The 24,765-nt window shown below is 50.1% G+C and overlaps 1 protein-coding gene across 3 annotated transcripts; it reads right to left on the reverse strand.

Moving 5' to 3' along the window:
• Window positions 1–1,709: 1,709 nt before the first annotated feature.
• GRIPAP1 (GRIP1 associated protein 1) lies at window positions 1,710–24,661 on the reverse strand. Of its 3 annotated transcripts, XM_045537583.1 has the most exons (26): window positions 24,581–24,661; window positions 22,464–22,530; window positions 22,265–22,326; window positions 21,241–21,267; window positions 20,292–20,399; window positions 17,379–17,529; window positions 16,336–16,520; window positions 16,106–16,153; window positions 15,401–15,432; window positions 15,263–15,310; window positions 15,030–15,129; window positions 13,559–13,636; window positions 13,269–13,361; window positions 11,641–11,775; window positions 9,351–9,446; window positions 8,882–9,094; window positions 8,633–8,746; window positions 7,724–7,801; window positions 7,520–7,615; window positions 7,364–7,420; window positions 7,153–7,252; window positions 5,423–5,553; window positions 4,326–4,448; window positions 4,114–4,207; window positions 3,131–3,285; window positions 1,710–2,266 (listed from the first exon to the last, which is right to left on the reverse strand). In XM_045537583.1, exons 1-26 carry the CDS (start codon window positions 24,620–24,622, stop codon window positions 2,174–2,176), a joined length of 2,526 nt encoding a protein of 841 aa, XP_045393539.1. In that variant the 5' UTR covers window positions 24,623–24,661; the 3' UTR covers window positions 1,710–2,173. The 3 variants fall into 3 exon arrangements, with proteins under 3 accessions (XP_045393539.1, XP_045393541.1, XP_045393540.1); XM_045537585.1 differs by lacking the exon at window positions 13,269–13,361 and having other exon boundaries at window positions 24,581–24,653; XM_045537584.1 differs by lacking the exon at window positions 7,724–7,801 and having other exon boundaries at window positions 24,581–24,653.
• Between the last annotated feature and the right edge of the window lie 104 nt (window positions 24,662–24,765).

Genomic DNA, 24,765 nt, shown 5'->3' on the forward strand with positions numbered 1-24,765 from the left:
TCTGTTAATGGCCCCAGAGTGGAGTGCCACGGAGAATGATGCAGCGCTGTCCCCTCCCTGCCCCCCTGACTGTAGAAAGGCAGGAGAAGCAGGGGTGGGGGGTAAGTGGTGGGGAGTGTTTCTCTGGGTGGCCAGGTCTCCAAAGCTGCCCCTGGGTGGGGGAGCACAGCTTGGGTTAGAGCCCCAGCACTAACCAAGACTTCTGCTGTGGGATCAGAGCATGCATCTTCCTGTTTTGGGATGTGAAATGAGGGGTTGGTGAGTGCAGAGGGAGACAGTCCAGGTCCCACCCCCCTATCAAGTGTTCTTCCAGGCAGGCCCCACTCTGAGGGGACAGTCTCCCTCATCTATGCGTATTCAGTGGCCTCAAATCCTACCTTCTCCCCTAGAGGGCTCTGCTCCTGGGCAGCAGGAGCACTGAGCACAGAGTGCCTCTGGCAAGTTATGGGTGAGTTCAAATCCCAGATTTGCCACTGACTTGCTGTGTCTTTTTTTTTTTTTTAAGAGACAGGGTCTGGCTGTGTTGCCCAGGCTGGAGTGCAGTGCCTATTCACAGGGACGATCATAGCGCACTACAACCTTGAACTCCTAGGCTCAAGTGATCCTCCCACCTCAGCTTTCGGAGTAGCTGGGACTACAGGTGTGCTCCACCATTGCTGTGTCCTTGAGCAAGTGACTGGCATTGTTTCCTCAGTTGTCAGATGGAGCGACTTATCCCAACTTGACAGTGTCATTTGGAGCATTAAATAATGTGAAAGGCAATGGCACAGGGCACAGCACATACAGAGGATTCTCAATCTTAAAGGTGTGTGCTGATGTGGGAGCAGTAATGCTGGGCCGAGTCTAGCCTTTCCATTTACTTACCCGTGTAATCTTCCATTTGCCCACTTACAATACTCTTGATTTGTCCACCTCTCCATTCCTCTACCCAGCCAATTAATTACTCTGCCTATCCCTCCACCCACCCATCTGTTCATTTAGTCATTAATCTACTCACCCACTTACTCAACCATTAGTAAGTTCACCCTATCCACCTAACCATTCACAAATCTATCCATACTTATCCATTCTCCACCCATCTGTCCACCCATCCATAGCTCTACTGATCATTTATTCACTCACTTCAGTTTTCCGATTCATTAGCTCATCCATACAAACATTCCCCTATCCATCAGTCCATTTATTCCCAACCTGTCCATAAATCCATCAATCCACCTATCTACCTAATTCATCCACTCATCCATTTGTCCATGTACCTATCTATCCATCTGTCCATTGATACCACCTATCCACCCTCTACCCACCTACTGATCCATCTACCCATTTATTCATCCAATCACCTATCCATCCATCCATCCATCTATCCATCCATCCATCCATTTACCTACTTATGCATCATTGATCCATGGAACCTTCCACTTATTCATCCGTCAGTCCATTGAATCACTTATCCATCCTCCCATCTGTCCACTCATCTACACCCACAACCCCATACACATCTACCCACATACATATCTGCAGATATTTCTGCTCCACTCAGTTTGAAGGGTTGCTCAGCAGTAAATGGAGATCAGCTGGGTGAGGATGGGGGGATGAGAGTAAAGTTGCAGCCAAAGATCTCCCTTCCCATTACAATGACATGACCTGTGCCACCCCCACCCCGCCCTAGCACATCCCTCCTGGTTGAAAAGAACAAGACCAGACAGTCAGTGGGTGGGCCCGTCTGGCCAGATGGTATTTTGGCTGCACAGCCTTTACACACACACACACACACGTTGCTAGAACGCTGAACATGGACCGCACCCCCACCCAACATCCCCAATCCCAAATGCAGAGTAGCCAGGCTCCAGACATAAATTAAAAAATAAGATAAAATAAAAAAGAGTTGGTCTCTGGGAGGGAGAGCTCATGCAGAGATGAAGGCAGAAGCCCTTGGGAGCTAGGGCCAAGATGAAGGAGAAGTTCCCACCCCTTCCCTCAGGACCCCCACTCCCTCGGGGCCTCTGCCCTAAGAAGGGATCATAAACACCAGCCATCAGGCATCCAGCCCTTTTAATGTCCAGTCTCCCAACCTATCCGATGTTGGCTCTGGCCCCCACTTCCCCACCACAGCCCAAGGGAATGGCGTCCTGGGGGTTGGGAAGGGGAGGGAGTGGGTGAAGTCTGCAGATCTTTAGCTGGTTTCTCCTGGCTCTAGGTCTGGGTCAGGAGACCCCACGCACTCCTTGCTGAGCCGCACAATTTCCTGGGACAGAACTTCCATGTCCTAAGAAACAAATGAGCCATCAGGGGCCAGAGAAGTGGGCAAGCCACTCCCTCACCAAAGTTGGGGTATCATCTGTGATTTCCTTCTCATCCCATTCATTAATCAACATCCAGCTGTGCCTGGGCTGGGACAGGAAGGTACTTAGAGAAGCTCACAGAGACCCCAGCAGTGAGCTGGACCCGGAAAAGTTGCAAGGATGGGTAGGAAGCCTCTGGTGCTATAGATATGGGAGGGGGTTACCTATGACATGGTGCTGTTGGAGGATACAACCGCCACCCTCACCACCTTCTCTTCTACTAAATGCGAGATAGCTTCTCAAAGGCAGGAGCTGGGTATGACTCCTTTCTGACTCTCCCAGAGATGGGGAAACTATTTGGGTGGCAGGTTGGGCAAATGGACATATGGATGGACATGTGGGGGATCCATGGTAGGCAAATAGGTGGCCAAGTGAATTGTCCAGAGGATGGATGGGAAAAAAACCGGAAAAAATAATTGAAAAAAGAACAGAGGACGGATGGAGGACAATATGCAGGCAGGCAGGACACAGGGTGGGTGGGTGAAAAGTAAGACAAGGGGGAACCGATGAGTAGATAAGACAGAGTGGTATGGCAGGAAATGGGTGGCAGGACATGCAGTAGGTGCTGAGATGGGTAAATAATAGGGTAGGTAGATGGACAGACAGACAAATGGTTGGGTGAATGTGTGTATGAATGGGTGAGTGAGTTGCTGGAAGGACTAAACTGATTGGTGGGTAGAAGATGAGTGCATGAAGGGGTGGTTGATGTGCAGGTAAGGGATGGCGTGTGGCCGGTGGGCAGGTGGCTAGATGGACAGACAGATGGGTAGGCTGGCAGGTACACTCGCCTTGTGCAAGTGCATGTTCTTGGTGAGCTGCTCCTCCAGCATATTCTGCAGCTTCTTGTTCATCTCTCGGAGGTTCTCGTCGCCTGGCTTCACTAGGTCTCTCAGAACGCTGCCCAGCCCGCTGCGATCTGTGTGGCCTGCTGCCACAGACACATCTGCAAGGGCCCAGGCTGAGAACCACCCCCTCGGCAGAGCCAGAGGAGAGCCAGGCAGAGCCAGAGGAGAGCCAGGCAGAGCCAGAGGAGAAAAGAGGGAAACAGAGTGGGAGAGGAGGGAGGGGGAGAAGCCATGTTATGTAGGGGGCAGAGGTTTTGACACATGAAGCCTAGCTCTGTCACTTCCTAGCTCTGCGACCCTGAGAAATGAGGATGATAACTCATGGAACCAGAAAAATGCACATGATGGCATGTGAAGCACAGAGCACATAGGAAACCCTTGCCTTGGGGCATGTCGGCTGGTATCATTCTGATTAATAAGGAAAAATTGGGAAGCAAAGGAGAAGGTTTGAAAGAAAAGAGCAAAAGAAATAAAGACGGGGAGGGGAGAGGAAAGAAAAGGAGGGAGACGAACGGGAGAGGAGGAGATACGACCCAAAAAGGGACACAGATACAGAGAATGCAAATTTACGGAGACAGAACAATACAGGCAGTAAGACAAGATGAAGGAGGGGGCAGTAAAAGAGAAACAGGGAGAAGAGAGAAGAAAATGAAGAGAGGAAGATGAGACGCAAGGAGAAGAAAGGAAAAAGAGAAGGACAGACACACTAGAGAACACAGAGTGCAGAGATGACAGAGACAGAGAGGAGGGAGGAGGTGTGATAAAGGGACAGTTTCCCTGCTCTCCCCTCCGTGGGTCCCAGTCTTGTTAGTAGCTTCACTGAGTTCGGAGAGGAGAGAAGGACAGATGCCGCAGCACAGAACAATGGAGAGGGAGGGCCAAGTGAAGGCTAGACCAGGGCTGGGGGCCGGGGAGGGGGCACTGACCGATCCGGCTGTCCATGACGTAGGTCTCAATGATGGCACTCTTCCGGCAGAGGTCCTCTGCCATGGAGGCGCTGCTCACCTCCAGGTGCTTCACCTGTAAGATGGCCCAGCCCACCTCAGACCCCTCAACTGCACATGTTCCCGCACGAGGGGCCCAGTCAGACCCCACTCCCCAAGGGTACTTCAGGTGGGGATGAGCAGCCAGACAGCACCTTCTCCTCCAGCATCCATTTCTCCTGCTGTGTCTCCGCCAGCCGCTGAAAAAGCTCGGCCACTTCCTCATCTGACAGCTCTGCTGGCCGAGGGGCCTGGGCCTGAGGGCTGCTGGACAAGGACTGCAGGGAAGAGGAGGAGAGAGGCCAATGCCAGGCTCAGCGACGACCTCTGAGACAGGAGTCAGCAGCTGAGGGGCAACACTGGGTGGGAGGTGGGTGGGAGAGTGTGAGCTCTGTGGCTGGGGGCCCGCCTTGACACCCTCAGAGTCTCTGTATTTCCTTTGCTTAAAGCGGGGTAGAGGGACCACATCAGAGCCTTTTGGTGAGGATGAAGGGAGATCCTATAACAAATGAGATCTAACTCACAGCTGGCAGGAAAACTAGGATAAAGAGGAACAAGCTAAATGATACAACTAGGAAGTTGACAGAAAAACCCAAAAGGTGGGATACTTCCAGCGGGTCAGCTGGGCTGGTCTCTTCAACATGGTAGTCTTAGGAAAAAAAGGGACCACACTAGATTAATGAGACTTAAGGGACATAAAACAAGCAGGTGCAACATGCACCCTGAAATTGAATGCTGGTTTTCATAAAACCAGCAAAAAAGGACATTTTGGGGCCACCTAGAGAAATCTGATTAAGGTCAAAGTGTCAGATGACATGAAAATTTACCAAATTGGGAAAGTAGAGAGATCAGCTGAACAAAAACAGGTTACTCATAATCTCATTTAGGTTTAAAAAAGAGAGAGAGATCTGGAAGGGTATGAACTAAGAATTTATAAAGGTGATCTCTGGATGGTGAAAATGTGATCTTTTTTGATATTTAAATATAAAATTGTTGCTCATTTGTGGTTTTCAAAAAATTTTCTACAATGCATACATACTATTTATGGGACAGTAAGAAAACATTATTTTCAAATGACTGGCTTGTCCCCCATGTGGCAATCTGGATCCAAGGTGGTGGGGTTGGGGAGAAGTTGACAAGAAAATGTGTGTGCTGAGCCCAGAGTAGGAGATAGCTACAGGTGAGGGAAAAAGCGGGGTCCCAGATTGTGGGTGCAAGAAGCTGGGGTGGCAGGTTCTTCCTTGCCCCTCACCCTGGCTGGAACAGCTGAACTCTCCTTCTCTCGTAAGATCTCCCGGTAGCTGAAGGAGGAGATGCTACTGCTGTCCCCTGTCTGGGTCCGGCTTGGTGAGTTCATCTCTGAGAGAACCAGTTCCTCAAGGCCTGGGTAGTGGAAGGAAGAGAAACCTGAGCACCAATCCCCCCGGGTCCCAGGGCAGCGACCAGCAGGAAGCAGCAGAAATAGATTTGACAGAGATGGAAAGAAGCAGAGATACCCAGGCATGGGGAAAGGCAAAAGCAGACAGCAGGGCAGGGAGAGACAGAAATAGAAAAAGGACCTGCCTCTCTGGACAAACACACACAACAGAAGAGAGACAGAATGGAAGAGGCTGGGAGAAAGATGGTGATGTGGGTACACATGGGCCTCAAGTGGCAAAGACACTCAGACTCAGGGTTTGAAAAAAGGAAGACAGACAGCTGGAGAGCACACAGGGGCACACCCATGTGCAGAGAGAAAATCCCAGAGGGACATAAAGCCAGAGCAGATGACAGAGATGAACAGAGACTCTGGAGAAAGACAAAAATCACAGCAGAGACAGAGAGAAAAAAGATGGAGGCAGACTCTGGTAACCATGCACCTAAATTACATCTCAGTTTAATCTAAGGGACAAGATGAAAGGATGGTATACAATTCTATCTGGCCTGAGATTCTTATAGTAATCTGTGACAATACAGAAGCATAACTCCTCCTTTATAAAGAGAGGTTATTGCAGGAGACTGAGTGCCTCGGAGAGAAACTGATTTGGTGAGAGATCCATCTGTTTTGCCATGTCACTTAAAACACAGGCACTGAGCTTGTGCTGCTGCTCTTGCGGCTGCTTCTGGGTGTCAGGGAGGGGCTAACAATGCACCCTAAGGGATCTCCAGCAAGGGTGTGGCGGGAGAGTGGGGTTTCATGGGCACCTTGAATAGGGGGACCAAGGAGCAAGTTTTCTCTGAGTGTGTGATCTAAGAGGTACACCACAGCCATCACTGCATCTTATTTATTTAAATGTATTTATAGGCCATCCCTGACTAAAAAAGGCTGAAGCAACTCAAGTTTTGTGTGTGTGTGCATGTCTTCTCCCTTAAGTGGCAGAAATAACATGGGTTGGCTTCGCTGTATAGCGAAAACACCACAGTGTTACTGACTGTGTGTAAGTCTGTCTCCCTAGCTCAACGAGGAGCCCCTGGAGGGCAGGGACACAGGGGGTTTCATATCAGAGACCCTGGGCTTGAGCATGGAGATTTCTAGAATGAGAGAATGGATACAATGGATTTAGAAACACCAGTGAGGCGTGGGAGCGTGTATGTAGTACATACAGTGGGGAGACAGACAGAGACATAGAAGACAGAGAGAGAAAAGAGAAGTAGAAAGAGACATCAAGGGGCAGAGAGAAGGAAAGGGGGGGAGAAGCGAACCAGAGAAAGAAAGCAGGGACATAAAGGCGAATACAGAGGAAAGAAGACAAAATGAGACAGAGGCAGAGGGAGACAGAAACGGCCAAGAGACACAGCAAAAGGGAGACAGAGATAGAAGAAACAGGTAATGCAGACAAAGAACCGGAGGAGCAACAGAGGAAAGGTAAAAGACAGACAGCACGTGCAGGAAGGTGAGGGAGGTGCAGGAAGGTGAAGGAGGTGCAGGAAGGCCCCGTGGCCTGTAGTTCCAGGCCCTGCCTCGCCTGGCCGCAGCCTCCCCGGCCTGTCCTGGTCCCTCACCTGAGCGGCTCTTGCTGTTGGTAAGGATGTCCTGCAGCCGCTCCTGAAGCTTGTCTGCGCGTTTCCGTTCCAGATGCAGCTGGCGCTTGAGGTCCTTGAGCTGTGGGGGGTGGGGGGGGGCAGGAGGAATGAGGGCTGGGGCCTAGTGGGCCCATAGGTGGGTGGGAGGCCGCAGGCCAGGAGAGGGCCATTCTCGGGCACCCCCACTTACCGCAGCACTGCCCTTCTTCTCCAGGATCCGCTGCCCATCCACTGTGTCCTTCACCTCCTGCGGGGAGAGAAAGCATGGCTGGTGGGTGCCGCCTCCTGCTCCCTGACGCACGCTGAGGCCTAGGGGTGTGTCTGGGGCCGTGGAGGGACTGCTGACCTGCTTCAGGACGCTGATGGTCTTCAAGTGGCAGTCTAGCTCCTCCTGGGCCTGCTGGAGCTGATCCCGCACACCCTGTAGCTCCTCGTCCTTGCCCTGCAAAGCAAAGAGCAGCTCAGGCCCCAGCTTGGGTTGGGAAGCCTCTGTCCTCCCACGAGGGCCTGTCACTGGCGGGAGAGAGGAACACCATCATGCGAGGGGCACCTTCAGCTCGGCGGCATGCTGCTCTCGGCACTGCTTGAGGGCTTCCTCTTGTTCCTGCTGCTGCTGCTGCAGGGATTCCTACAAGACAAGTCCCAGGTCTGGCCACAGCCACCCAGAAGACATCATGCCCAGTTAGGGGTGTGAGGGACTGCAGCAGGGGCCTCCGGGCAGGTAGGAATGACCCTCCTGCAGGGAACTCCATGTGCCCTTAGGCAGTATGCAGGGCAGTATGCAGGTGCAGGGCTGCACCATTCGCATGGTTGACCTAGATTTGCATTTACATTTTCTTTTATTTAACAAAATATAACACAGCACTTACTTCATGCCAGGAATGTTCTAAGGGTTTTACATATATTAACTCATTCTCTATACTTCCCTCATAATACCTAGGCTATAGGCATTATTGTCATCCCCTTTCTATCAATGATGAAAATGGGCCACAGAGAAGTCAGGTAACTTGCCTAAGGTCACACAGCTAGGAAGTGGCCCAGCTAAGATTCAAACCCAGGCAAAAAAACCGGTTCTACTCTGTGTTCTTCACTGCTACGTGGTACTGCCTCTCATATATTGTCTGCCATGAGTCTTCCAGAAAATGGCAATGAAGGTTCTTGTTCGAACAACATCAGTACATTACAATAATTTCCTGAAAGAAGTACAGTTTCAGGAGGAAGAGGTACCTATTCAAATTTTCACAAAGGCAGGGCAATCCGGAACCCCTAACAGTCTACCCTATCTATTGGCTGTCGGCAGATCCACTCCAGAGGGCTGCTGTTGAGCTAGGGGGACTGTGAAGATAGCCTTGAGTCCAGAACATCTCAGAAAGTTCCAGGGCCTGACCACTCCTGCTCCCCTGGTTTGGCATGGGGACCCCAACCAGCCTCTGTGCCTCACCAGGCACCACCAACTCACCTCAGCTTCCTTCAAGCGCCGTTCAAACCAGCCCTTAGTTCCATCCATGGAGTGCACTTGAGCTTGAAGTTCTTGCACTGTCTGCTGAAGAGTCTCCAGCTCCCGTGTTCGGGTCTAGAAGAGGGCAGACTGTCACAGGCCAGGCAGGCAGAGGAGTGGGCATCTCACACGCGCCACCCAGCGGCCCATCAGCAATGCCGTGGTGCCCAGGTTATAGAGGAAGAAGGGCATTCTCATCCACCCACTTACCTTCTCCTCCCGGATCTGCCCACGGAGCTCTTCCTCATGCCGCTTCTTGTCTTCGTGCAGCTCTCGGAGCTCACGCTCGTAGCGGGCACGCACTCCCAGTACCTCCTTCTCATGTCGGAGTCGGATGGCTCCCAGCTCTTCCTTGTGCTGGGACTTCTCCTGCATTGTCTGCATCGCTAGCTCATCCAGCATGGCCTTCCGCTTCTCAGCACTCTGGGGGCCAGGAGGGTGAGAGTCAATCTCCTCCCCCAACACCAAAATAGGCCCACAACCCTCTCCCCATGCCCAAGGAACTAGCCAACACCCCCCATCCCCACCAAACTGGCTAAGTCACTCGCTCATCCTCATAGAACTGGTCACTTTCCTTCCCCTCCTGTCCCCATGTATTGGGCCATATTGTCTTCCCCCACCCCCCCTGGACTGAATCAATCCCAACCCCCCCACACACCCCACCCCTATGTTGCCTTACCTTCCGAGCCTCCTGTAGTTCCTGGGTCAATTGCTCTTTCTCCTGCCCTATTTCTTGAAGTTGGTCCAGCAGCCGACTATTGGCCCGTAATGACTCCTAATGCAGGAAGGAAGGGGATGAATTTTTTTTTTTTTTTTTTGAGACAGGGTCTCGCTCTGTTGCCTGGGCTAGAGTGCAGTGGCGTCATCATAGCTCACTGCAACCTCAAACTCCTGGGCTCAAGCGATCCTCCTGCCTCAGCCTCTCAAGTAGCTGGGACTATAAGCACACGCCACCATGGCCAGCTAATAATTTTTCTTTTCCTTTTTTCTCTTTTTTATGGTTTTATTTTATTTCTATGCCTGAAGATACTATATTTCTGCCTTTTGTACATTTAATATAGATAGAGGCTTACACCACTGAATTTCTACCATTTACACTGAAGGTTTGGCTTCATTTGAGGTTTGTAGCATGAAACATTTGTATTTGACTAAGGTAGACATTCAACTGATTTTATTAGTTGACATAAATATTCCTATATACTATTTGTATTAGTTTCCTGTGGCTGTTGTAACAAATGACCACAAACCTGATAGCATTAAACAACAGAAATGTATTCTCATAGTTGTGGAGGCCACAGTGCAGGTGTCCACAGGGCCATGCTCCCCCTGAAGGCTCTGGGAAATGATCCTTCCTTGCCTCTTCCAGCTAACAATCCTTGGCATTCCTTGGCTTGCAGACGCATCACTCTGGTTCCTGCCTTCATTGTCACATGGCTATCTTCCCTTTGTGTATCACTGTCTCTGTGTTTCTTTTCTTACAAGAATACTAGTCATTAGACGAGGCCCACCCTACTCCAGTATGACCTCATTTTAACTAATTACATCTGTGAAGACCCTATTTCCAAATAAGGTCACATTCCAAGGTTCTAGGTGGTCATAAATTTTGGAGGAGCACTATTTAATCTAGTAAACTCTCTGAGTAGGACCCGTAATGTACTATGCACGGCAAGGTTTGTTAGCATTAAATTAGGGATCTCTAAACTTTTCCACATTACCAAACTTGTAGTATTGTGTATGTGTGTGTGAGCCTTGACTTTAATGAGGAAATCATTAAAAATAAATTAGTATCTCTCTTTTAATAGAAACCATGTCATTTATGATATATATTTGTTAACCCACTTGACCTAGGAGGGTGTAGATACACAGATGGTTATAGCCAAGCTCTTCAGCCTGGAGACTAGGAGAGCCAGGGGCCTCTGTGTCACCTTCTATCACTCCTAAGAGGTTTGGGAAATGACATGGACATGAGCTTACAGCAGCAAGTTATTTGAAATAAAGTCCCTATCTAAGGCAATTCTAAATAGAAGGAGAATGTATAGATGCAAAAATAACTGATATTTTTAAAAACTATCTAACTTGAGCTGTCAAGGCAGCTGGCTAATTTTTCTATTTTTTTATAGGGATGGGGTCTTGCTCAGGCTGGTCTCAAACTCCTGGCTTCAAGCTATCCTCCCACCTTGGCTTCCCAAAGTGCTAGGATTATAGGCGTGAGCCACTGCAACCAGCCTGAATTTGATAAACAGCCCCCAGTAGGTGCCAGTCACCCAGGACCATCTGGTAGACCATCTCCCTTCCCCCTGGTCAAGTGGGTGTTATGATCTCAATTTCTGGATGGGAAATATGGCAGAGACTACCAGTTGCTCCCCAGTATTCATTCTCCCCTACTTCCCCAGCAATCAAATTTGTAGTTGGGCACATGGTTGTCTAGCAGATGTTTCCCCTCCTCCCTCACAGTTAGGTGTGGCCATGTGATTAATTTCTGTGAGTAATTTAGGTTATGCTCTTAAAGGAAAGGGGCATGCTATTCCCTGCTCCCTTTCCTGCTTCCTCCTAGATAGAATACAAACATGATGGTAGGGGAGCTTGAGCAAGATGCAGAGGTAGAAGTCTTGGGTTTAAAGGTGGCAGAACAGCAATGGAGAAATAACCTGGGTCATTAGTGATTGGAAAACCGTCATTCCATCTCTGAACAACTTACCTGAACTTCTACATGAGAGAGAGCTAAATTTCTATCTTATTTAGTCCACTATTATTCTGGTTTCTATTATGGAATCAAAATGGATATCCTAACTAACTGAAGGGGCTCAGTCTCAAAGAAGTGAAATGACTTGTCCCAGGACACATAGGTGCTAATAAGTTAGGGGGCCAGACTGGAACCCAGGTCCTCCTGACTCCAGCCTTCCCACTGCACATTACCAGGGACTCCATTGCGTCAAGACTAGGGAACTAGGAGAAGACAGAAGTATCACCTGGAGCTGGGAGTTGAGGTCATCTTTCTGTCCCATGAGGTCCTCATACTCAGCCTGCCGCTGCTGCAGCTCAGCTGTCAGCCCAGTGGTCTGTTCCCGGAGCATATTCAGTTCTTGGGTCTTTGCCGTTTGGATCTGGAGAAAGTAGTGGTGATGGGAAGTGGAGTGAAAGAGGCCCCAGGAGTCAGGCACAGAATGTGGGCCTCCCAGTTCCAGGGAGACAGGGAGAGAGGTGGGAAGTGAACCAGGAAGAAAAAGAACATTTCAAACAGAAAATCAGTGACACATTCATACAATGGAATACCACCCAGTGATAAAAAGACAGATCCATGCTACATATGGGAAAACCTCACAGATATAATGCTGCCAGAAAGAAGCTATAGACTAAAGAGTGTCCAATTCCATTTATATGAAGTTAACAAGCAAAATAAATCTACGTTGCTAGAGATCAGAATAACATTACAGTTACTTCTGGGGAGTACTGAGTGGAAAAGGGTAAAGGAGACCTTGCGGGATATAAAAATGCTCTATATCTTATTAGCCGGGCATGATAGTGTGCTGCTCGGGAGGCTGAGGCAGGAGAATTGAACCCAGGAGTTTGAGGTTGCAGTGCGCTATGATGATGCCACTGCACTCTAGCCCAGATGATAGAGCCAGACCCTGTCTCAAAAAGAAAAAAAAAAAAAAAAAAAACTCTAGGCCAGGCTCAGTGGCTCACACCTGTAATCCTAGGACTCTGGGAGGCGGAGGCGGGAGGGTCACTTGAGGTCAGGAATTTCAGACCAGCCTGAGCAAGAGTGAGACCCCATCTCTATTAAAAATAGAAAAAATTAGTTGGGCATGGAGGTGTGCGCCTATAGTCCCAGCTACTCTGGAGACTGAGGCAGGAAGATCACTGGAGCCCAGGAGTTTGAGGTTGCTGTGAGCTAGGCTGACGCCACAGCAATCTAGCCCGAGCAACAGAGAGAGACTGTCTCACAAAAAAAAAAAAATGCTCCAATCGGGCACAGTGGCTCACGCCTGTAATCCTAGCACTCTGGGAGGCTGAGGCGGGAGGATTCCTTGAGCTCAGGAGTTCAAGACCAGCCTGAGCAAGAACAAGACCCCGTCTCTACTAAAAATAGAAAGAAATTAGCCAAACAACTAATAGTAGAAAAAATTAGCTGGGCATGGTGGCGCATGCCTGTAGTCCCAGCTACTCGGGAGGCTGAGGCAGGAGGATTGCTTGAGCCCAGGAGTTTGAGGTTGCTGTGAGCTAGGCTGATGCCACAGCACTCTAGCCCAGGCAAGAGAGTGAGACTCTGTCTCAAAAAAAAAAAAATTGCTCTATATCTTGATCTGGGTGATGGCTATATGGAGAGAGAGAGAGACAAGGAGAGAGAGGATTCACTGTACATACACGTAAGATTAGTATACTTCATGCACTTTACTGGAGAGAAACTAGAATGCATGAGAAGCAAGGATGGATGGCCAGAGAGATGAGGGCTGGAAGCCAACAGAAAGGAGCAACAGAAACAAAGGCAGGAGAACAACATAGGGTCTAGGACACCCTGCTCTGACATGGACCAGAAGCAGAGGGAGATGGGAGAACTGGGGAAGGACCATCAGGGCCCCCAGGGGTCCTGTACCTGCTCCAGAGCAGCCAGGCTAGTCCTCAAGGCATTGTTCTCAGCCAAAAGCCCTTCCACTTGTTCCTGCGCATCTGCACTCTGGATGGACACCTGGCCCCACCCCACAACAGGTAAGAGTGGGTTCAGAACAGGGGGACAGGACCTACCCGTAGCCAAGAAAGAAAGGAGACACACACACAGAGGACTGGGGGAAGCAGGACCCCTGGGGCCTTGCCTGCCTGTGTAGTACCCACACAGGCTGCCCCACCCTGAACCCCAGCTCCCTGAGCCCACTCAGCACAGCTTACCTGATCTTGCAGGGCCCGCAAAGCTGCCGCATGCTCCAGGCGCTCTCCCTGCCGCTGATCTCTCAGCTCTGCCAAGCTCTGTGAGGATCAGGAGGCCAGGGCAGCCCGTTACAAACCTCAGCCTCCCCTGGAGTACATATGACCATAAACACTCCCTCTTTGACCACCCAATAGCACGTCGCTGGCACCAGTGGATCTTGGACTACCCAGCCATTAGAGATCCCACGTTCACCCAGAAGTCACTACCACCAGGGGCCTCAGACACACTCAACCCCTCTATCTTAGCCTCCAAGCATCTTAGACATACCTAGGCTCCTGGTCCTAGCTCCTGGAGGGTTCAAACTCACTCAGCCCCCATCCATAAGAGGTCTCATACTCAGTCACCCAGATTCCATCTCGGGAGCCCCAGGACTCTCAGATGCAATCAGCACCCAGGGACTATGACTTCACCCAGACTCCTGACCCACCACCAGGGTTTCAAATGCACTCAACCCCCATGCCCGTATCTCCCAGAAGTCTCAGATCCACCCAAACTCATATTCTCAGACGCTAGAGTTCTCAAACCCATACAACCTTCTAGTTTCCAGCCCCTAGTGAAGTCTCAGGGTGATCCCCCCTCATCTGTCACTCTGCTTCCCAGTCTCTGAGGATCTTCAGACCCAGCCAATCACCAGCTCCTGGGGTCTCAGCTTTACCCAGACTCCTGTTCCAGTGCTCATGTTCCCAGCTTCTAGAGTTCTTAGAACCACAAGCCACCATATCCTCCATTCCAATAGACCTCAGACTCACCCCTTCCTAGGGAAAACCCAGAGGCTTTAAAGTCATCCAGCCCCCAACCCTCTCAGGAGCCTCAGACTCACCTAGACTTTTGCTCCAGCCCCTGAAAGTCTCAGACAGAGCAGCCTTTTGTTCACAGCCTCCAGGGGTCTCAGGACAACCCAGCCCATGTGATCCTGCTTCCTAGCTGTCTCAGGCCCAAACCAGCCCCTAGACCCTGAGGGTCTCAAATGTACACAGCCTCCAGCCCCAATTGTCTCACCTTGAAAGTCTTGAGTCTACCCAGCCCCCATGTCCTGAGCCTCTGGGAGTCTCTAATTTACTGACATCCCAGCCCCTAAAGGTCTCAAAGTCACCCAGACTACAGGGAGTTCAGACTCACCACAATTCATCCAGACTCCAGTCTCCAACCCCCAGGAGTTTCAGATTCATTCAAACTTGTGGCACATACCCTCTAAGTCCTTAGCTCTCTGAAATTCTCAATTCATGCAGACTCTTACCCCAACTCCTAGGGTTCTCAGGGCTCTCTAGCTCCCAAGTTCCTAGCTCCTCGGGGGCCTAGGACCTGTCCAGTCACTGTATTTCCAACACAGGAAATCTCAGACTCCCCAACCAGCCTCCATGGACCTCAGACCTCCCCAGACTCCCAGCCCTGGTCCCTACCCCAGGGATCTCAGGACCCAACCCTCCTCACCTGATTGGCAGCCTCAAGTTCCTGCTGCAGCTTCTGAGTTCGAGCCAACTGGGCTTTGAGATCAGCTTCCTTCCGCTGTTGTAACTCCTCAATCTTGTTCCTGGGGGCGATGGGGAGTGGACACACTGAGCTTGGCTTAAGGCCCAGTCTTCGGCTCTATTCCTGTGGTCTTCAGTTAATTCTGCTGGGCCCTGTCCCCGTTGTCCACCAATGGCCCCAAGCCCGGCAGTTACCTGCTGTCATTAAATAGCGTCTCCTTTTCTGTCTGCAGACGGCAAAAACTGGGCACAGAAAGACAGATGTAGACGGGTCAGTTTCACAAGTCAACTCCCTCCTAGTCCCCCAAAACCCCTGGAAAAAAAGAAATTTACCTTTCTTGTTTCTTTTTCAGTTTCTCAGAGAGCTGGGTGTGGAAAGGGTGCAGACAAGTGATAACAATGAGAATGATACTAATAAAGACAAAAATAAACTTAATATTTATAGTCACTTCTTACTAAGTCATTTCTGGAAGCCAGGATTTACTTATGTCATCTCATGGGAATCCTCAAAACAGCCTTGAGAAGTGAGTAGTACTAGTTTTACAAATGGGGAAACTGAGTTTCAGAAGGGTTAAGTTATTTGGTTGTCCAGATGGTCAGCAGCAACCATATTATCTCTACCCAGATCCCTCAGGCTCCAAAGCCTAGCACTTATGCCCCCAAAATAGTGGCCAATGGCCGTGTCATAGAATGGCTAGGCCGGGAGGCCAGGAAGAAGGATCATGACTAACTGCCTCACCACTGGGTCTCCAGGTCTTAAGATAAGAGCCAGGGCTCTATAAATGCTTGGGTGAATGAATGAATGAATAGGCAGAGCAAGGAGGTGGTAGACGGGATGGCGCCTTCCATACACAAGATAAAGTGGGACCACATTAGCCCATTCCCTATTGAAAGCAACTCTGAGACATAAGTATGAGTCTCTCCATTTCACAGGTGATGAAACGGAGGCTTTGAGGGGGGTAAAGTGCCCCTTTTGCCCTGTCAGGGAAAGCCTGGAAGGTGGGGGGTGGAGTGGGACAAAGCTCAGGGAAGCCCCACCTTAGCAAGTTCCTCCTGCAGCCTGGACGTTTCTGCCTGCTTTGAGCTCTGTGGGGAAGGATGAGGAATGGGGTTGCTGTCAGCAGGGATGGAGGAAGGCTGTCCTCCTGCTTCCCTCACCGCATCAGCCCATGAAATGGTGATGTCACAGACATCTCCATGGGACCGTAGGCAGAGCTGAAGCAACTGGCTGCCTCCCGGCATCCCAGCCCCATCAGACCCAGATTCACCTCCAAGCCTTGCAGCTGCTCCCAGAGCAATTTCTTTTCCTCTTTCTCCATTTCCCATTTCAGCTCCACCTCTGCCAATGGCATGGGGGTCGGGACAATGGGGGCTGTCCCCCCTGGGGTGTCCCCTTGGCCTTCAGTGACAGCTGAGGACTTCCCGGCCTCTTTCCCATAGCGCTCCTGCAGGGCTGATGGGTAGAACAGAGATTTGTGACAGATGAGGTGGTCTCTGAAGTCCCTTGCCATGTCTTGAATAAAGGGAGAACTGGCCTTCAACCCCTCAGGTGGCACAGACCCTGCTCCAAATGACCACATGCTTACAAGATGAAGGTCCTGCCCATTCACACCTCTCACAAATCTTTTAAGCCTCACCAACTACTTAGATCCTGTCTACCATCAAATTAGCACACGATGGTTTCCCAAGCCCCATTCTCAACCCTCCAAGTCCTACCCACTGCCCTCCAAGGCCATGCCCACCATGGTCCACCCTCTACTTACAGCTGAATCCCTCCTAGAACTTCCTAATTCTCACCCATATCCTACCAAGTCTCCCTCCTGATCGAAATACCAGCACCTGCCACACTAGCCCCAGCTGCTCCCCAAAGGTCCACACACCACACCCTCCCACACTTCGCTGAGCTTTCTATCAGCTTTCATCTCAGACCCCACTTATAATCTGGGCTCAGAAGCTATCCAACGCTCTTTCATTCACTTTCTCCACTTAGCAAATAGCGCCTTTTTGATGTTCAAGCTGCTAATCTGTAACATTTGCTAGGTACCAGGCATTGACCTAAACTCAGAGTGATACTACCTCTTATCTTTACTACAATCTTCCGGGTGACAGACATCACTACGTGCACTGTATAGATGATGAAGCTTGGGCTGAGAGAGGTGAAATGGCTTGGCCAAAGGCACACATTGGTTTGTGACAGGGCCAAGCCTCATTCTGAAGCCCTTCCCCTTCCCCTTCCCCTGAGAGGATGAAAGCCTTCCTTGTCCTACTTGAGCCCTGAGGTCCCCATAGCCCCAGGAGGGCCTCCATGCACCTGCCACATTCTTCTGCAAGGCTGTGTTTTCCGCCTGTAGTCTCAGAAGCTCCCCATCCACGAGAGGCCCGGCTTGGGCAACCCCTGCTCCAGTAGTCCCCTCCTTCAATTGCTGGTTCTCTCGCTCCAGCTGTTCCATCTGGCTGCAGAGCTGAGCAGGGAAAGAGAGAGGGGGCAGAGAAGCAGAGAATCAGAACAAGATTCATTGAAAGACACATAGCATTTGGCCGTGTACATTGCAATTCATTTAATTCCCATAACGACCCTTTAATGTAGGTGCTCTCACACTTTACAGAAAAGGACACTGAGGCACGGAGATGTTAAACAAATTCAAATTCACACATCTGTTAAGTGGCAGAGTCAAAGGATGAGGATACTAAGAATGATTTTCCCCTTGCCCACTCCCACCCTCATGGATGCAATCCAAGACCTCTGGCTCCTCTGGAAGTTGTCAGTACCACAGACAGCCTCACTGCCACTCCTCTTCTGTAGAGGGGTCTATGTCCTGGATCCTAGGCCCAGGGATAGTGCCCTATCAGCCTAGGCACCATAGACAGCTTTCAGGGTATTTCCAGGGCCAGCACTGCCAACAGCTCCCATGTTGCCAGCCCTTGGCCTTAGAGCAGTGTACAGTACAAATAAAACCTAGCCAGCCCCTGTTCAACTCCTAGCTAAAGCACGGTTCTCATAGAAGTCCCGAGAAAATCTCTTGTCATCATTGTCAAATGAGAATACTGAGGCCCACAGAGAATTTTTATTTTATTGCCTGTGATATTTTCTATGCAGAACACTATTCCCTTCATCCAGTTCTCCACACGACTGGCCTCTTTGTATCCTTCAGTGCTCTGCTCTGTGCCACCTTTAAAGTAGTATCCCTCAACACAGAAGGTCCAGCACTATCACAGTACTCTGTGCCTTTCTTTCTTACCTAGCACTTCTGTAACATAGGGTCACAAGCACAGATTCTAAAACCAGATTGCTTGGATGTGAATTTCTACCCTGCCATCTACTGGCCATGTGACCCTGGTACAAATGACTTAACCTCCCTATTACATAGGGATATTATGTATCCTCATCTGTTACATAGGGATACTAATAATATCTCATTCACTTGTTGCAAGAATTAAATGTGTATATAATGTGGAGCACTTCAAGCAGGACCTGGCACACAGTAAGCACCATATAAACATCAGCTATCAGTACATAGCGTGATTTGTTCAACATGTTATCATCTTTCACCCCATCCCACCCCTAGAATGTAAGCTGCCTGAGTGGAAACCATTCTGTGCTGCACACAACTGCATTTCCAGAACACAGAGCACATGGTGTGTGCTCAAAAAGTATTTGTTAAAGGAGCAACTGAGCTGAAATGTCTCAGCAAATAAGGGGTAGAGGCAGGCTTGGAAACCAGGTGTCTCTGTGAGCACTTCCGGTTCCCAGGAAGGGGCGGGGGAAGGGACTATGAAAGAGGTCTCTACACCCGCCTCAGGGCAGGTGCAGGGAAACACGAGCTGGATTTATGGAAGAATGTCTGCCCCTGCCTCACCCTGCAAGAACCATGATCCCATGGAGGTTGGAGGCAGGAGGCAGTGAGGGGTGAGGCAGTGAGGCCAGCGGTTATGCAAGCACTGGGGGCTCTGAGCAGGGGTTGTGGGGAGAGAACAGAAGGTATTTTAAAGGACAGACGTGGTGAAACCTGCAGGTCAGAACAGCCTCTGTGTAATGGACTGGTAGAAGAAACTAGAAGCAATAAGACCAGGGAGGAAGTGTGGAAGCAGAGCAGGTGAGACGTGGTAAGAGCCCGAAGCAGGGCAGGGTCACAGGATGAATATAAAACTTTTAAAAAGTCAGGAAATATTTTAGAGGGAAAATGAATTAATGGAAGGATAATATTAGCAGCTGACACGTCCATAGATGATACCATGTGCAAGGCTCTGTTCTGAGTGACTTACACACATTTACCCATTTAATCCTCATAGAAGTCCTGTGAGGCAGGTACTGTTATTATTATTATTTCCATTTTAAACGTTTGGGAACCAAGAACCAGGCAGGTTAAATGACTTGCTCAAGGTTACAGTTAGTAAAAGGCAAAGCCAAGATTTTAATCTAGGTCTTCTGGCTCCAGAGTCCCTGCTCATAACCACTACTTGCTAAACTGCCTCTCCTGGTATTATACCTGATTAAAGGCTGCTTTTTGTTTTGTTTTGTTTTTTAAGGTCTTATGCACTATATTCGCAGGTGAAGCCTTAGAATTACCATATTTGCTGCCATGGGACTTTCTTTCTTAAACTAAAAACTTAGAAAATCATGTGTTTTTCAATTTTTTTTCTTTCACAGACCCAACAGCAAGTCAGAACTTAGCAAATTATTAACTGTGGATACAGAAGATAGATAAGGAAACAAAAGACAATGTCTCCAACTCCCAGTAGATTTAGATACAGCCAGGACACTAAAATCAGTAAGGAGATACAATTCGCTGACCTAGGATGAATTATCTGGAAGAAGTAGAACCCCAGGCTCATGTCAGAAGAAGGGAAGGAAGAGAAAAAGGAAGGAGCTAGATCACCTTTCCATCCCATATTAAGCATAAGAACTTTACTTAAAACCCCCAATGCCTTGGGGCTCCATAGCATCAGCCACAAATTATATACCTGGAGACTTGAAGCACAAAGAAAAGGAGTGACTTGGCCAGGAACCAGCTGACCTCAGGGCTTGAAGCCTTCTAATCCCAGCACAGTGAGTGGCCCCATCTGTCAAATTACTGCCCCCCGGCAGCAATCCAGGACCTGTTTCAGCACCATGGACAGTGCCCCAGGGCCAGACCTCCTCCAACCACACTCTGCTGCTGTCAGGTTCCAGCCCAGGTGGCCCCTACCCCTCGTTTCCCCCGTCGGCCATCCCAGGCACCAGCACCTTGCTGAACTCAGCCATAAGCGTGCTGTTCTGCAGACGGAAGTCCTCCTCCTGGCTGTGCAGCTTTGCCTGCAGCATCTCATTTTCACTCAGCAGCACCTCGACTTCCTGCAGTGGCAGACATGGGCCAGGACTCCAACAAGGGCAGCAAGAATGGGGAGGTAGGACAAAGAAACACAGAGAGGGAGAAGATGACATGAGGGGAGGACATGGGGTAGAGAGAATGGAGCGATACAGGAGAGACAGACCCAGGGAGGGATAAAAGGAGAGACAGGAGGGGGAGAGAGAGATACGGGGAGGGAGAAAGAAGGGAAGACAGGGAGGGAGAGAGTGGGGGGAAAGAGAGGGGAAGATAATGATGGGAGACAGGAGGCAGAGAGAGATGGGGAAAAGGGGAAAATAGGGAAGGAGAGAGGGATTGGAAGGGAGAGAGAGAAAAAGAAAGGTCAGGAAGACAGAGAGATTGGAACAGAGGGAAATTGGCAGGGACAGAACAGAACAGAGTGAGAAGAGAGGGGGTCAGGGAAAGAAATACTTAGGAGACGACAGAGGAATGGGGGAAAGAGAAGCAAGGAGTCAGAGAGAGAAAGAGGAAGTAGAAAAGAGAGAAATTCTGGCAGAGATAGGAACAGGGTGGGGAAGAGACAAAGAAAAGATTAGGGAGAGAAACAAGAGCCAGAGAGAGAGGAACAGGAAGACAGCGACAAGCACAGAGAGTCAGAAAGAAGGACAAAGAGAAACAGAGAAGGAAAGAGACATACTGAGAGAGGCACAAGTTCAAGAGAAACACAGGAAAACAAGGACACAGAAACACATGGCAGCGAGGTAGTCGTAGACACAAGGGCACACGCAGAGAAAGACAGACCAGTACAAGGAGACCCCAGCATACACGAATATCCCACCAAGACAGTCTCCCAGACACATTTGGGTCCCCCATGGGTCCCCTTACCTGAGCTTTCTTGCTCTTGCTCAGTGCCTAAAGTGGGGTGGGAAGAGAGTTGATGTGAACAGAGATGGACCCCCTCACTAGGGGATAAAGACCATTGTGGCAAGTGTTAAGGAGTGGACAAAGGTGATAGGGGTTGCAGGATGGGAGTATCTTCAACCACAGAACTTGCCTGACAATTTGGAGCCCATAGGAATGATGGAATGAGTGAGTGAGTGAACAAATGAATATAAATCTTGCCTTGGGCCTGCAGCACACAGAAATCATCCTTTCTTCTAAGCTCCTGAGGCTGCTCAGGGGGAGGTTTGGTATTTAACCCTTTATGGGCTGGATCTCCAGGCTCAGAAGTTATGGCTTCATTGGTACATCTGCCCAAACATGTCTACGTGGATCCCTCCCATGCAGTGTGGAAACTGCTGCTCCCCTGCTGGGCAGCCAAGGGCATTGTCAGGTTTAGGGAATCAGCGCTCTACCAAAGAGAAGCCTAGCTTCCTGACTGCCAGATTTGCTACATTTTGTATCCCTTCACCCAACAAATATTTATCAAGCTCACACTATGTATAACATTGTGCTATGCACGGGGACAGAGCGGTGAAGAACAACACAAAGGAGGACCTTGAATGTCTTGAGGGGCCACAATAGGCTATACTGTATCTATCTCATCTTTAGAGGATCTGAGAGGTGGATTTGGTCTCATTTTGCCAACTGGACCAGGGCAGGGATGGGAGGCAGGAGCACAAGGCAGATTCACTGACAGATTTGACAATTTAATTAAAAGTTAGTGAATGAGAATGAGTAATTGAAATTACAAATGAATTAGGAGTAAATTAAAATTAATCCATAAATTAAGCAGAATTAGGTAAAATTAACAAACTAAAGAGACTTCCGTGAGAATTCTTTAAATGAGTATATGAAAACAGCTTGCCACATTAGGTCTGGTTCACTGTGGGTGCTCACTGGAGAGATGAATGAGTCAGATTGGTAGAGGGAAGCATGGGTGGGTGGATCGGTGGGTGGAGGGAGGTACCTTCTGAGCTTTGCTGAACTCCTTATCCAGGTAGGCGACCTTCTGTCGAAGACTGGCGAGTTCTGGTGTGGGGAAAGCAGGGAATCTCAGCTTCAGGCATGGCAAGGAGCTGAAAGGTCTTCCTGCCGGGCCTTCGAGGAAAAACTTTAGCCTCCATCCCCTAAAGCCACCCCCATATAATGAGACCCTCCTGGCTCACCAACACCATTCTTGCGTAGTTCATCTGAAAGCTGGTAATTGTTTGTCCGGAGTTCCAGGAGCTGAGCCTTTAGGAGAAGCAGGGAAGAGAAAGACTTGGTCAGGAAAGCACCCCTACCCCTACCCCCACCATGAGGGAACCAAGCCCCTAAGCTCCCCATACCCTCCATGTGCCTCTTTAGCCATTCCTTAAGACCTGTACCTGCTGCATCCTAAATAAGCCTCCAGGCCCTCAGTCCCTACCCCACCATCTCCAGCTTCACTTATAACCCAAGATAGCCTCACCCCTCCATCCGCCCCCCCAACCCGTCACTTTGCACTCAGCCATCACAGAGTGCTGCCCCCATCAGGCTCTTGTTCATGTGCATTGCATGGCTCTCCATGCCCACAGGATAAAGTTCCTACTCCTCATCTTGGCTGACCTCTTCACACACTAAACACTGTCAGCGGTGTTACCCATCTTCTTGGCCAGACCTGGAGGCCTCTGAAGGCAGGGAGCAGAGACCTGCCTTCTTTCTCTTTCCCAAGGGAAGAAGGTGCGGTATTCTCCTGCCTGACTTTCACTGAGTCAGAGGCTTCCCAGGGCCCCCCTTCCCCCAGTGCTCTCAAAACATGTCCAGGCCCCCTTCAAGAATTAAGGGAAAGTGAAATATGGGCTATTCCAAACAGCATACTCCTCCCTGCTGGTCCTGTAGGGCCCATTCTTTGGTTCTTCCCAGACTTACCCCCTGTCCCTTACCCCACCAGGACCTTTCCCTCCCTCCCTCCCTCCCATGGCACCAGCCTCCATTCTCTACCCCCGGTAGTCTGCTCAAGATCAGAGGGCTTGTCCTCTACAGAATCTTTCCACCCCTGTCCTCCCCAGGACACAGTGATCTATCTCCCCAAGTCCTGATCCAATTGGAATACCCCTTGTACCCCCTTAGAGTCCATCCCCAACAGAGTCCAATGGTTTTCTCTCACTCATGGCACAGTGGGATCAATCTTCCTCACTCAAGGGTCCCCCCACTCCCTTCAAGATCTACCCAGTCATGATCCTATGGGATGGCCCTCCACCCTTCAGGGTCCCTCTTCTACAAGACCTTGGGTGGGCCAGTTGGACTAGTCTCACTTAGAATTCCCTGCAGAGATTATAGTGGTCTTCCTCATTCGTGGTCCAATGAGCTCACCCTTCTATCCTCAGTATCCCTCACACAGGGACACCTGGTTTCCCTCATTCAAGGACCAATAGGATTACCTGTTCTCATTCAGAGTTCCTCCCTTCCCCCCATAGGACCCTACTCAGGGTTTCCCCCTCTCAGAGTCTCCCCCAGTGAGGAACTCTCTCAACAAGGGTCCACTCATGGTACAATGTGATGGCCTTTCATCCCATCACAGAGTTTCCGCTCCCAAAAGAATCAGGTGGTCAGAGGGTTCCTCCCAAAAGCTCAGTGATTGCCCCTCCATGCAGTCCAAGGTATCACTCTTTCACTTCCTATGGTTCTCTCCCCAGCAGGGACTAATGGTATTACCCATTCAGGGCCTTCTTCACCCCAGGCCAAATTAATCACCCTTAATCACCCAACGGTACTGCCCCCTCTTAGGATGTACTGCCGCCACTCACACGGGATCTCCACCAACCAGGAACAATGACAATATCTGGGGTCTTTTCTCAATCCCCTGGCACAGTGTTATCTCCCACAAACTTTCTACCTCCCACAGGTAATGGTATTGCCTTCTCAAGGGCTCCCCCACCATGACGCAAACAGCCCAACACCTCTTCCTTCTTCTCCAGGCAAAATGGTTTCGCCTTCTCAAAGCCCAACATTATCATCATCCACCGATGGTGTCCCCTGCACGGGCCCAAAAGTCTTGTCCCTTCCAGGTCTGAGTAAGTACTGCCTACTCAAGGACGCTCTCCCCCACCCACAAGGCTAACTGAATCCAACCTTCTGAGCTCCCACCGTATCTCGGGATCCAATACTCTCACCACTCGGAGCCTCAGTTTCCCTTCTCCGGATCAACCCCTTAGACTCTGGATGGACTCCAACCAACCCATTCTCTGAGCTGGTGGCACGACCTCTCTCTATCCCTCCCCCAGTCGCCTAGCCTGGTGGTCTTTCCAACCGCGAGCAGCACCTGCATCCGCTGAAACTCCTCTTCAGACAGAGCTTGCGCCATGTTCCTCCCCCCCGCCCCACCCCCGCCAGCTCCCTGCGCAGACGCAGCTCCTGCCTTCTGTCACTATTGAGGTCGGACCAAACCACTGGCTACCAAGGGAAGGGGTAGAACCTAATACAGAAGTTCAGCATTCTGGAGACACA

This window comes from Lemur catta, chromosome X, assembly GCF_020740605.2.
Source record: "Lemur catta isolate mLemCat1 chromosome X, mLemCat1.pri, whole genome shotgun sequence".
In the NCBI taxonomy this organism is placed as follows: domain Eukaryota; kingdom Metazoa; phylum Chordata; class Mammalia; order Primates; family Lemuridae; genus Lemur; species Lemur catta.

Excerpts from the sequence above, each read along its gene's own strand:
- GRIPAP1 (XM_045537583.1), bottom strand. The coding sequence starts at position 24,622 with ATGGCGCAAGCTCTGTCTGAAGAGGAGTTTCAGCGGATGCAG. Across the intron at positions 9,447-11,640 it reads ACCTCAACTCCCAGCTCCAG|GAGTCATTACGGGCCAATAG; the intron begins GTGATACTTCTG and ends TTCCTGCATTAG. Across the intron at positions 4,208-4,325 it reads AATGGATGCTGGAGGAGAAG|GTGAAGCACCTGGAGGTGAG; the intron begins GTGCTGTCTGGC and ends GCCATCTTACAG.